The sequence below is a fragment of the Pogona vitticeps genome, chromosome 6 (assembly GCF_051106095.1).
Source record: "Pogona vitticeps strain Pit_001003342236 chromosome 6, PviZW2.1, whole genome shotgun sequence".
In the NCBI taxonomy this organism is placed as follows: Eukaryota; Metazoa; Chordata; class Lepidosauria; order Squamata; family Agamidae; genus Pogona; species Pogona vitticeps.
Genome location: NC_135788.1, coordinates 112304243 through 112316145, shown reverse-complemented (window position 1 = coordinate 112316145; position 11903 = coordinate 112304243). Strand labels below are relative to the sequence as shown.

Sequence of the window (11903 nt, the reverse complement as noted above, 5' to 3'; positions counted from 1 at the left end):
TGAGGTTCAATTATGAATTTTTGAGGGACAGAAACATCCTGAAGACATTTCTGTAAGCCCTTTTATGACTAGGAGATAATAGATTCACATATAGGCTTCCCCTCTGACTCAAAAACAACAGCTCATTCCAGCACAGTCTTGTCCAGTTTAAAAGCAAAGATGGGGAAACCCTTTCAGCATGAAGGCCAAATGGCGATAGGACAAAAAATTTGCATATTTTCATTTGAAGCTCTTAATGTCATTAACAAAGCCTTAGAACAAGCATTCCAGCCTTTTGGGAAAACATAAAGAACCAAAGAACATGTATACACAAGCAGGAAAACCAGCAAATGATGGCACTGTCGGTAAGATGGTGTGGTCCTGAGAATCTCAGGAAGCAGACTGGAGATTCTAGGAAAATGGGATTAAACTGCAAGGCATGAGATTCCTCCACCCTCACCCCTGTTCTAGAGGAGAGGGTTGTTGCGCAACTGTAGAACTCTAATCCACACATTAATAAATGGGGATTAAAAAAAAGACCAGTGACTACATTTCCAATGATGTACAGTACTGCATCCAGAGACCCACGTTGCTTGGAAGAAGAGATATAGGCAGACTATATGTTGTATCAAAAGGTCTCTACTGATTCCCTTACTCCAAGGACCTTCACGGTCAAGAAGCTTGCTCCTCACCTCACCTGGAAGCTACACATTCAGACAGCTGTCTTCATCGTGGACCATCGGAAGAGGAGGCTTTTGCACATCATAGTAAGCTGACCAGGCGAGTTGCATGATCCACTCCTGATAGGCGCTGACTGCTGTATAAACTCCAGGACGGATGACGGTCCCACAACCTTTTCCAAAGCTGGCAATGCCTGCCACGAACCACACACCATTGTTGTTGCAGACTAGAGGCTCCCCAATGCTTTCCTAAGGGTCCAAGAATGAAAAAAAATTAACCTCTTAGTACAACAGAAGCTGCACATTGTCTCCCTGCTTATTTAAATTATATGTAGAATACATCATGCGAAAAGCTGGACTGGATGAATCCCAAGCCGGAATTAAGATTGCCAGAAGAAATATCAACAACCGCAGATATGCAGAGGATATCACTCTGATGGCAGAAAGTGAAGAGGAATTAAAGAACCTCGTAATGAGGGTGAAAGAGGAGAGTGCAAAAAAAATGGTCTGAACATCAAAAAACTAAGATCATGGCCACTGGTCCCATCACCTCCTAGCAAATAGAAGGGGAAGATATGTAGACAGCGACAGATTTTACTTTCTTGGGCTCCATGATCACTGCAGATGGTGACAGGAACCACAAAATTAAAAGATGCCTGCTTCTGGGGAGGAAAGTGATGACAAACCTAGACAGCATCTTAAAAAGCAGAGACATCACCTTGCCAACAAAAGTCCGAATAGTAAAAGCTATGGTTTTTCCTGTAGTGATTTATGGAAGTGAGAGCTGGACCATAAAGAAGGCTGACCACCGAAGAATTGATGCTTTTGAATTGTGGTACTGGAGGAGGCTCTTGAGAGTCCCCTGGACTGCAAGGAGAACAAACTTATCCATTGTGAAGGAAATCAACCCTGAGTGCTCGCTGCAAGGACAGATCCTGAAGCTGAGGCTCCAGTACTTTGGCCATCTCATGAGAAGAAAGGACTCCCTGGAAAAGATCCTGATGTTGGGAAAGTGTGAAGACATATAGGTATATATTGATTATTTTGGGAATGTCAAATATTAAAAAGCATTGTGTGTTTCTAGTTTTAAAGCTAGATACAGCTGGAAAATTGGAGTAACTGAGCATTTCAGCACCAGATCAAAGGTGGACAGCTCCTTGGGATTTGAAGGGTGGATTCTGTCTTGGCCAGCCAAACTGCTGTTACATTTGGCTTTCTCCTTAAAATAGCCAATCCCAAAACTCAAAACTAAAAACACCAATTAATTATTGTATCAAAATCAACTCGCAAGCCAGGTCACACGAGGCCAAGCTACTTTTTAAATGTGATAAAAAGGCAAAATGTGGGATATTTCAGTGCTAGTGCACTTTCCTTTCCTTTTTGATGATGGGAAATGTTTCCTCTTTGGGGATAAAGAGCCGCAGCTTTTTGGGACTATGGCTGGCTATAATGCTCATGGGAAAATGACCATTTTGCTTCAGTGCTGATTTGTAGGGCTCCAACGCACAGCCTGGAAGTTTGTTTCTTGGAAAGCTCCTCCAAGATCCTTTGTTCAGCTTCACTTTAAACTGAGAACTTTGCTCCAGAGAGGAAACTTTGCTGCATTCTTGATTCAGAGGTACAGCCTGTACCTTGTCCATAACTGTAATGCCTGGGATACTTTTATTTGCCCATCGTACCACTGTGGGGCTGCTCTGTAGGCAGATTTCAGCCCTCTTTCAGTCAGCTGAGTATGAGACAAGCAGATACAACTCTCCATGACTGTATTTCCCAGGGAAGTGTGTTGTAAAGTCCCAACTGGAGGATCATGTTCGGTTCATGCTTATTTGAATTGTGCAAGAGAATAAGGGGAACAGTGAGACATGCCAGTGTTTGCAATAAAACCCTATCTGTTACAAAGTCTCTGAAAACTCAGGGCAAAATAAAGAGCTTAATAATAAATTAAGCTGCCAAACATTTTCACTTGGGTTCTAGCTTACTGTTGATCTTGAAATGATGGCAGTAGAGCAACTAAGTTACAGTGGTGCCTCGCTAGACAGTTACCACGCATGACAGTTTTTTCGTTAGACACTGACTTTTTGCAATTGCTATAGCGATTCGCAAAACAGTGATTCCTATGGGGGAATTTCGCTGGACAATGTTTGGTCCCTGCTTCGCAAACCGATTTTTGCTAGACAATGATTTCGACAGCTCCCTCCGTGCTCGCAAAACGAGTGTTTTTGGGACCTAAGCTTCACAAGACAGCTATTTAAACAGCGGTTCGCAAAGCGGCTTTCCTATGGCCGATCTTCACTAGACAACGACGATTCTTCCCCATTGGAATGCATTAAACAGGTTTCAATGCATTCCAATAGGGAAATGCTTTTCGCTAGACAATGATTTCGCTAAACAGAGATTTCAGTGGAACAGATTATCATCGTCTACCGAGGCACCACTGTATTGCCTAAAAGAAATGTGCATGTTATAGAATCCAAGCCTGCAGTCTATTCTGCCATGAAGCATTCTGCCATAAAACACGACTGTAGAGGAAAGCAGAAAAGGCCTCAACAGAAAACATGTTCATGGATTGTGCCCCAACTCACTAAACTGGAAGGTGTGACCTGCTTACCTCACAGTGCATGGTCCTGTTGTAGGGTGTGGCACACAACATATCTGAGGTGATGGAAATCTCATGTCCGGGATCGCTGGTTTTGTTGTAGATGCAGTTGCAGTTCTTGGGACCCAGAAGTCTCACCTCCACACTCTTTGGAGAACTTAGCTGTCCAAACTCATCTGGATAAAAACAGGTAAATGTTATTGATGGGAGAGAGATGCTCCCAAGCCAGCGAGTCCACCTTCTTAACACCACTTGGCTTTCTCTCTTACTCTCTACCTTTTTTCTTCCAACGCCTTGGGATGTTTATGACTGGATCTCGTAGGCTGGTTTTAAAATCTGCCTTCTGCAGGTGGAAAGGCTTTGCCCACCGAATTTGTTTCTGCTTGGTTTTCAAGGATCTCTCTTCCACCTCAGTTCCTCCCATTGACCAGCCCCTCTGGCTAGCTTTTTCAGGATGTTGGGCAGAGAAGCCACCATGGGAAGGATAAGGCAAGGAATTTGGTTCACCCAGTTCTCTTCCACCTGCCTAGGTCTGATTCCATCCCATCTCCACATAATGGCATTCCTTCCACATAGATAATTCATTTCAAAGAGAGTAGGAGTCTGGTCTAATCTCTCAATCTGCCTAGTTTTGAGGAGGGAATAGAGGAGTATTCATATCATGCAAATGCACTTGTATAGTCTGAGAGAATTGTAATTCCCTCAAATGAGAACTCTGCCTAAGATAAGACTGGGCTTGGCGTTAAGTGGTCAACATTTCCTTTGTTTCCAGACCTAGCGTGCTGGGAATGATCTGTGGCTGGATTGAGGCTGGTGGTCAGGAGACTGGGATCTATTGGTAGATTGTTGATGGCCTCCTATAGATTTGTGACTGGACGCCTATTTAATTAATAGTAGTACTAGAAGATATTGTCAACTTACGTCCTTGGAACCCCTCTTTTTGATCTAGGCGTGTAGTTGTTTAGGAAGACCATCCCAGCCTCCAGCTGATAAAGTAGGATATTAGCCCCCCCCCATTTGCTTCTGACACTGAATCTCCCCTGTTGCCATTGTTACATCTTGTTCTGCAGAACTAGAGAGTTGGTGGATCTCAGCATTCTAGTTTAAAATGCAATTTAAAGGCAACGAAGATCCCAGAAACCTCAGCTACACCCACATTCCAGCATATTCCTCATAACTTTCCCTGCCACCTACCAGTTCTTCTTCCACGGGTCCAGCATGTGGAGCCAAAGGGGAACTGGTGTTTGGCATATGGGGCACAAATGGTACGGATGCTGTTGTTGAACACGACAGGATGGGCCAGCTTGGCCATTGCGATGTCAAAACCTTCCATCGCGTCGACGTAAGCCCCATGAAGCTCAATGTTCTCGAGGGTCCTTTTCTCCAGCCATGTTTGCTTTCCGCCCTCCTGCTGCTCGCCCAGCAACACTTCCCAGCCTTCGGTTTCCTGGCGCCTGAAAAGGGCAATGCAGAAAGGATGATGCACAAGGCAAACCCAATAAGCGGATATGTACAAGTACAGTGGTGCCTCGCTTAACGACATTAATTTGTTCCAGCGAAATCGCTGTAGAGTGAAAATGTCGTAAAGCGAAATTTTTAAAAGCCCATTGAAATGCATTGAAAACTGTTCAATGTGTTCCAATGGGCTGAAAACTCACAGTCCAGCGAAGATCCTCCATAGGGGTGGCCATTTTCGGGTGCCTGTAAAGCGAAAAATGGCTCCTAAACACAGTGGGGAGCCATTTTGTACACCCGGCGGCCATTTTGAAACCCGACAATAAGCTGTTTTTGATTGTCATAAAGAGAAAATCGGTTCCCGAAGCAGGGAACCGATCATCGCAAAGCAGAAAAACCCCATTCAAACCATCATTTTGCGATCGCAAAAACATTGTCGTCAAGTGGATTTGTCGTTAAACAGGGTAATCGTAAAGCGGGGCACAACTGTAAACTAAATGTGAACAATGTATTTGGTTTTTTTCTCAGGTGGTTCTAGAATTTGGGGTAGAATGGGCACCATTCACCGGTTTGGCAATTCATGCTGGTTCACTAAGAAACCACAGAAGGTCTTCTGCACTTTCATCTTGGCCAGCGAACGCCCACCCAAAGGAACCCCTCTGGGTTCCCTGCCCCACCTCCTCCGGGCGCTGCCTCTGAGTGGACCCGTTGGCGGAGCCAGGGCTGGGAAGCCCCAAACACCAATTTGGCTGCTAAATGAACCAGCACACACCACCAAACTGGTGGTCTGCACCCATCTATAATTTGGGATTTAATTTTAGCACACACAGAGAGGCCTGGCAAGTCTAAGCCAGGTATTGTAGAAGCATGAATATACTCTGCATCCCAACTGGTGGAGAATATGAGAAGGAGATACCACTGGCCTCCTGTCCAGCTTGTGCGTTTCTGTGGTGCCTTAGGTTAACCACTGTGCAGACAGAATGGTGGGTCAAATAGGTCTTTGGCCTGATTCAGCCTGGCTCTTCTTATGACCTTTAGTATTGGAAGAGGACAAACTGCAGCTCCTTCATCTCAGGGTCGGCAAACTGTGTCTCTCCAGAGGTTCATAGAATCCTAGGATAATGGAGCTGGAAGTGGGCTATCAGGCCATTGAATCCAGCCTCCTGATCAATGCAGGAATCCAGATCAAAGTGTATCTGACAAATGGCTGTCTACAGTGGGGTCTTGACTTGAGAACTTAATCCGTATTGGAAGGCGGTTCTCAAGTCAAAAAGTGTGTAAGTCAAGTCTCCATTGACCTACAGTGCATTGAAAACGGATTAATCCCGTAACAGGCCGTTTTTGTTCCATTTTGGTTTTTTTCTGGTCTGTAAGTCAAATCTCAGTCTGCAAGTCAAACCTAAATTTTGCGGCCAGAGAAGTCTGTAACTCAAAAAGTCTGTAAGTCAAGCCGTCTGTAAGTCAAGGGTCCACTGTAATTCTCTTGAATGTCTCCAGCATCGGAGTACTCATCACCTCCTTTCCATTGATGCACTGCTATAACAATTAGGAAGTTTCCCCCAGAATTCAGCTGAAATCTGGCTTCCACTCAAGCCCATTATTACATGCCCTGCACTTTGGGATAATTGCGAACAGATCCTGCTCCTCCTCTGTATGACCATCTTTCAAGTATTTGAAGAGTTCTGTCAGATCTCCCCACAGTCTTCTTTTCTCAAGGCTAAGCCTGCCCAGTTCTTTCAGTCTTTCCTCACTGGGCTTGGTTTCCAGCCCCCTGATCATCCTTGTCGCCCTCCTCTGAACCTGTTCCAATTTGTCAGCATCCTTCTTGAAGTGTGGTGTTGACTTTTAACTCCTATCAGGTCTAAGGTGAAGAATGCTGGAGGATGCAGTTCAATAAAGATTTCGAGTCAACCACCTTTGCTTTATCCCCTAAAGGCATGAATAATCACACTTTTTAAATACATTCCTCTATGATGCAAACACTGGAAAGCACGTGGAAAAGGCCTACTGCTGCTCCTGACCCAAGACAGGTTTGTATGACTGAGAGTAGTGTTCATTTGTAATTCCTTCTTCTCCCATCCGGAAGTTATCAGTGGAGCCCCCTTCACCCCTTCCTCCTCCACTTACTCAATGAAGCACTGTGCTGCTGTCAAAATCCTGTCCTCAGAAATCAAGGTGCCCCCACAGATGTGCTTCCCCTGGTATTGCAGGCTGACATACCAGGGCCAAAGTCCCTCTGCCGATCTGCCAGATTTGCCCTGTTTCAGCACCCCACAGCCTGGAAATCAATGGAGAGAACATGACGTGGAAATAAGTCCCATTATTTTCCCCAAGACATAAAGGTAAAAGTAAAGGTTCCCCTTGACAATTTTTGTCCAGTCATGTTCGACTCTAGGGGGCGCTGCTCATCCCCATTTCCAAGCCATAGAGCCAATGTTTGTCCGAAGACAATCTTCCGTGGTCACATGGCCAGTGCGACTTAGACACGGAATGCTGTTACCTTCCCACCAAGGTGGTCCCTATTTGTCTACTCGCATTTGCATGCTTTCCAACCGCTAGGTTGGCGGGAGCTGGGACAAGCGACGGGCGCTCACTCCGTTGTGTGGATTCAATCTTACAGCTGAAGATCTAAAGACCTCACAGCACAGAGGCTTCTGCGGTTTAACCTGCAGCGCCACCACGTCCCCAAGACATACACACATCAAATTCAGACGAGAGACAAACCCTATCAGGCTTCAAATAGAGAGAAAGCATCCACCTCATATTCTGCTCAACTCCTATTCATCTTTTCATGCTTCTCAGGAGGTGAGAATCGCTCAAGATAAAACATAAGGAAGGTGAGCACTTAATTTTTTAAATGGAGGCTCCCAGGGTTCAAGCCTTCCTGAAAAGTGAATTTCCATGTTTTGGAACATTGCGGTGCAACCACAATGAGAACGCTGTGTATAGATCTGGTCACCATGTATCAAAAAGGACATTGCACGCTTGAAAGGGTGCACGAAAAGGCGATATTTATTTATTTTATTTATTTATTGCATTTATATGCCACCCATCTAGACACAATCCACTATGTCTGCTATAAGTCTACTATAGCCACAAGGATAAGAGTTCTCGAGTTATTCCCTCGTAAGGGTAGATGCAATCCTTTAAGCTAGGATTTTACAATATCAGTGAGTAAAGGAGAACCTAATATTGGTTCATTAAAGGATGCCTGGAATGGAAACAATGGCTAGCCAGAAGAAATCAATGGAGGTGGAGCCCAGCAACATTGGGAAAATAGGATTCCTGCTCTGCCTAAGATTTATTTTCCAACTGCTGTTTATCTTTTGATACAGAACAACCCCAAAATAGGCATCCAGTAGCACAGAATAAATAAATAAATAAAAGTCAGCAACAAAACTCAAAACGTTTTGGGGTTTTCCTCCCTTGTTCAAATGAAAATCCCAAGAAAATAGTCTGGATTTAAACCTTGACATGGGGACAGGGGTCATGAGATTTGTTTTCAGTAGGTAGATCATAAAACAGTACATCCAAAGGAATCATGGAGAACCATACCTGTGCACATGTATTTGTCTGTGGTATTAGGGCGGGGCTTAGGTTGGTCAGCAAAGGTGGCCCCTTGGACATAACGCTGGATCCAGCTGGCGTAGGCCTTGGTTTCCGTCAGGAGAATTGGGCCGTAAAATTGGCCACAACCCAAGGAGAAACTCATAATTCCTGCCTGGAACCAGTGGCCCTTCTCCAGACAAACAAGAGGACCACCTGAATCACCCTGGAATGGGAAAAGGTGCTTTATATTATACATGCTGATTCAGTTTTGAGTACTGTAGTTTGAGTTTTGTTAGGCTTTCCTAGAGAGTCTTCCGGTTCAGAATCTAGCAAAACTGAAATATTTCTCATCAGTAACAGGAGACCGCAGAGCCTGGAAATGTTACCTTTTGAATTACAATTCCCAGAATCCCCCATTTGTAGTCCAAAAAGGTAAAAATTTTCAAGTAGGGGTGTACCATTCAGGTTTTGGGTTTTTTTTCATACCAACTCCCAGAATTCTCCAAGAATTCCCCAGGGAGAAATCTGGGAATTCCTGCCGAAAGATACCCACCTACAGAAATCTACACGCACCTACATTTTACTCACCTGGAACAGGTCATACAATATCTTCCAGGCTGTCTCAGGCCTATTTCCTGTACAAAAAAGGAAACTGCCCCAGTGCTTCTTAGGAGGCCTGGGTCTTTGTGGGAGGTGCAGTTCTTTAGGTGTACTCTATACAGAGTCTATTGGACAGCAAGACTAAACCTCCCACAGAGACTGAGACCACCTAAGAAGCACCAGAACGTTTTTCATGTTGTGCAGGAAGTACGCCTGAGTTAGCCTAGAAGATAGGGCTGCTCTGTAAATGAAGTGTAGGGTTGTGTAGGTGTCTGTAGGTATGTTTCTGTGGGTTAACCCAGGCCATCTGCCCTAAATTTCATCTCGTGCCCACTTGATCCACCCTCATATCTGCATTTCCTATAGAAGGTAGAACCTTCTTTTTAAAAGCCACACATTCTTTAGCCTGATTCCACAACACAGCATCTGCTTGCTTGCTTGCTTTTGCTTGCTTGTTTGCTTTATTTGTTTGTTTGTTTGTTTTATTTCCCACCTTTCTCCTTAAAGAGAGAAGCCAGGGCGGCTTACATGATTAAACAGACAATCATTTGTGAGGAAGCACCGGCCGCCTCATGGACCCTCGTCAGGCCCGTCTTCCACTGACCTTGCAAGGACCCCTCCGGCGGTCCGGTGTCATGGCACAGACCATCCCAGGCAAGGCTGGGTTGACAATCCTCCTGTTCCGCAGGTTGCTGTAGATGCAGTTACAGGTGTCGACGGTAATCAAGTCCATTGCCATCTCCTGAAGGGTCATGGGCTTTGGTAGGCTGACTAGAAGGCAAGAGGGGTGGGGGAGAAATCTACTTTTAGAATGCAGGCCCCCAAACCTTGCAACTTTTTGTATATAAAAGATGAACTTTTTGTATATATTTTTAAAAAAACCCAGAATATTCCAGCTAGCCACAGAACAAAGAGAGTCGCGTTCCGAAAGAAATGGGACTTTCTCCACTGCGTCTGTTCCTCATAGAGCAGACACCCTGTATTGGATGGAACTCCCATCTGGATGATGAACTGAGGAAGCTGAAGCAGAGTGAATCAAAACGAGGATGATGTGGACACCGGCCCCCTTATGAGGCAACAGTCTCAGGCAGCAGATGCAGACAAGAACAACATGGAGAGAGCTGTATGTGGCCTGGGACTTGCAAACTACCATCCAACTACTCTGCTGTGCTTCACAGGAGACTCATCTTGTCACTAGTACTGAAACAAGATTCAACTGAAATAGGGAGGTGCCATTTTGTGTTTTGCCTCAAGCCGCAGGATGTTCTGGGCCAGGTCTGGGATTGCCGGCCTTGACTGACCTCCGCTCCCTAGACAGAAGCCTCTCCTATGACTTTCTTCTGCCTGCAAAGCAAATGCCCCACCACAGAAGTTACAGAAGTGTCCACACCACCCTTCTCGCCTCTAACCAGGGCCCCCCATCCTTCTAACTTACCATTGGTGGCAATATCTCCCCAGCCACTCAGCCAGCACTGAGTCCCGAAAGCAAAACGGTGGTCAGACTGAGGCAGGCAGATGGGCGAGATATCCCGGTTGTAGCTCACAGGTTTGGCAAGACGCACGAGAGCGATGTCATAGCCTTTCTCGAAGTGGGTGTAGTTCTCATGGGGAATGATCCTGGTAACATTGCTTTCCAGCCCTCTTGCCTGATTGCCTGATAGTTTGAGACGGCCCAGCACTACCTTCCAGTCTTTGGGATTGAGCTGGTTTTCAACCCTAGAGGGGAAAAGTGAGAAAGAAATATGTATATATGTTGGCTAAAATCCAGTAATAATATATGTATGAAATGGGACTCCAAACCTAGAATGGTGCTCATCCTGGCACTACCACTGACTAATTGAAAGCTGGCAGAGCACAAACCACCCAGCTGCTTTTTCCGCATCCCTGTAGAGTGTCTTCTCTGCCTTCTACCCATCCTTAGGCCACTTCTTCTGTCTTCCGCAAGTTGGCGCAATGTTTTAGTCAAGAACCCCAAAGTATACATTACTGACAGCCCATAATTGGAAGCAGAATCCCATGGGTGCTTTCAAGATGTGAGGCAAACTGTTGTGTCTGAGAAACTGACAAGGATTCCGTCTGAGAACTGGTTGGAGGAAGGTGGCTATGGTGTGAAGATCAATCACAACGAATATGCTGAATATAAGAGTCCTCTGTTGGTAATATGTTGGCTAAAATCCAGTAATAAGTTGCAATTAGAGCAGGTCCATTGAATCAGTGGGGGTTTGGTGGCTCGCCTCCCCCATAGATTCCATCGATATACTGAGCCTACAATTGTTGTGACGTACTACTGGAACTGCAACCGAGGGTGTCTATCTCCGGACTAGATCAGACGGAAAGCTCTTTAATCTCTCTAGATTGAGAGCGAAGACCAAAGTCCAACTGAAATGCATGCGGGACTTCCTCTTCGCAGATGATGCAGCCATTGTTGCCCACTCTGCTGAAGACCTCCAACAACTCATGAATCGTTTCAGCAAGGCCTGCCAAGACTTTGGACTAACAATCAGCCTGAAGAAAACACAAGTCATGGGCCAGGGCGTGGACTCACCTCCTTCCATTACCATCTCTACACAAGAATTGGAGGTTGTTCATGACTTTGTGTACCTTGGCTCAACCATCTCTGACACCCTCTCTCTGGATGTCGAGCTGGATAAACGCATTGGCAAAGCAGCCACCATGTTCTCTAGACTCACAAAGAGAGTATGGCTCAATAAGAAGCTGACGACACATACAAAGATCCAAGTCTATAGAGCCTGTGTCCTAAGCATACTCCTGTACTGCAGCGAGTCCTGGACCCTTTGTGCACGGCAGGAGAGGAAGCTGAACACGTTCCATATGCGTTGCCTCCGACGGATTTTTGGCATCACCTGGCAGGACAAAGTCCCAAACAGAGTAGTCCTAGAACGAGCTGGAATTTTCAGCATGAATACATTACTGAAACAGCGACGTCTACGTTGGCTTGGGCACGTCGTGAGAATGGCTGATGGTCGGATTCCAAAGGACCTCCTGTATGGAGAATTAGTGCAGGGAAATTGCCCCAGAGGGAG

At 45.5% G+C, this 11903-nt stretch overlaps 1 protein-coding gene across 1 annotated transcript in view; it reads right to left on the bottom strand.

Annotated features, from left to right (window-relative positions):
• Nucleotides 1–11903, bottom strand: part of LOC110086391 (serine protease 53) — a 34215-nt gene that overhangs the window by 1718 nt on the left and 20594 nt on the right. Inside the window, exons 4-10 of the mRNA XM_020807284.3 lie at nucleotides 10295–10575; nucleotides 9464–9630; nucleotides 8266–8482; nucleotides 6838–6988; nucleotides 4450–4709; nucleotides 3268–3431; nucleotides 677–908 (exon numbers count right to left, since the gene is read on the bottom strand). Coding sequence (XP_020662943.3) covers nucleotides 684–908; nucleotides 3268–3431; nucleotides 4450–4709; nucleotides 6838–6988; nucleotides 8266–8482; nucleotides 9464–9630; nucleotides 10295–10575 — 1465 coding nt within the window. The 3' untranslated portion in view covers nucleotides 677–683. The remainder of the gene's footprint in view (nucleotides 1–676; nucleotides 909–3267; nucleotides 3432–4449; nucleotides 4710–6837; nucleotides 6989–8265; nucleotides 8483–9463; nucleotides 9631–10294; nucleotides 10576–11903) is intronic.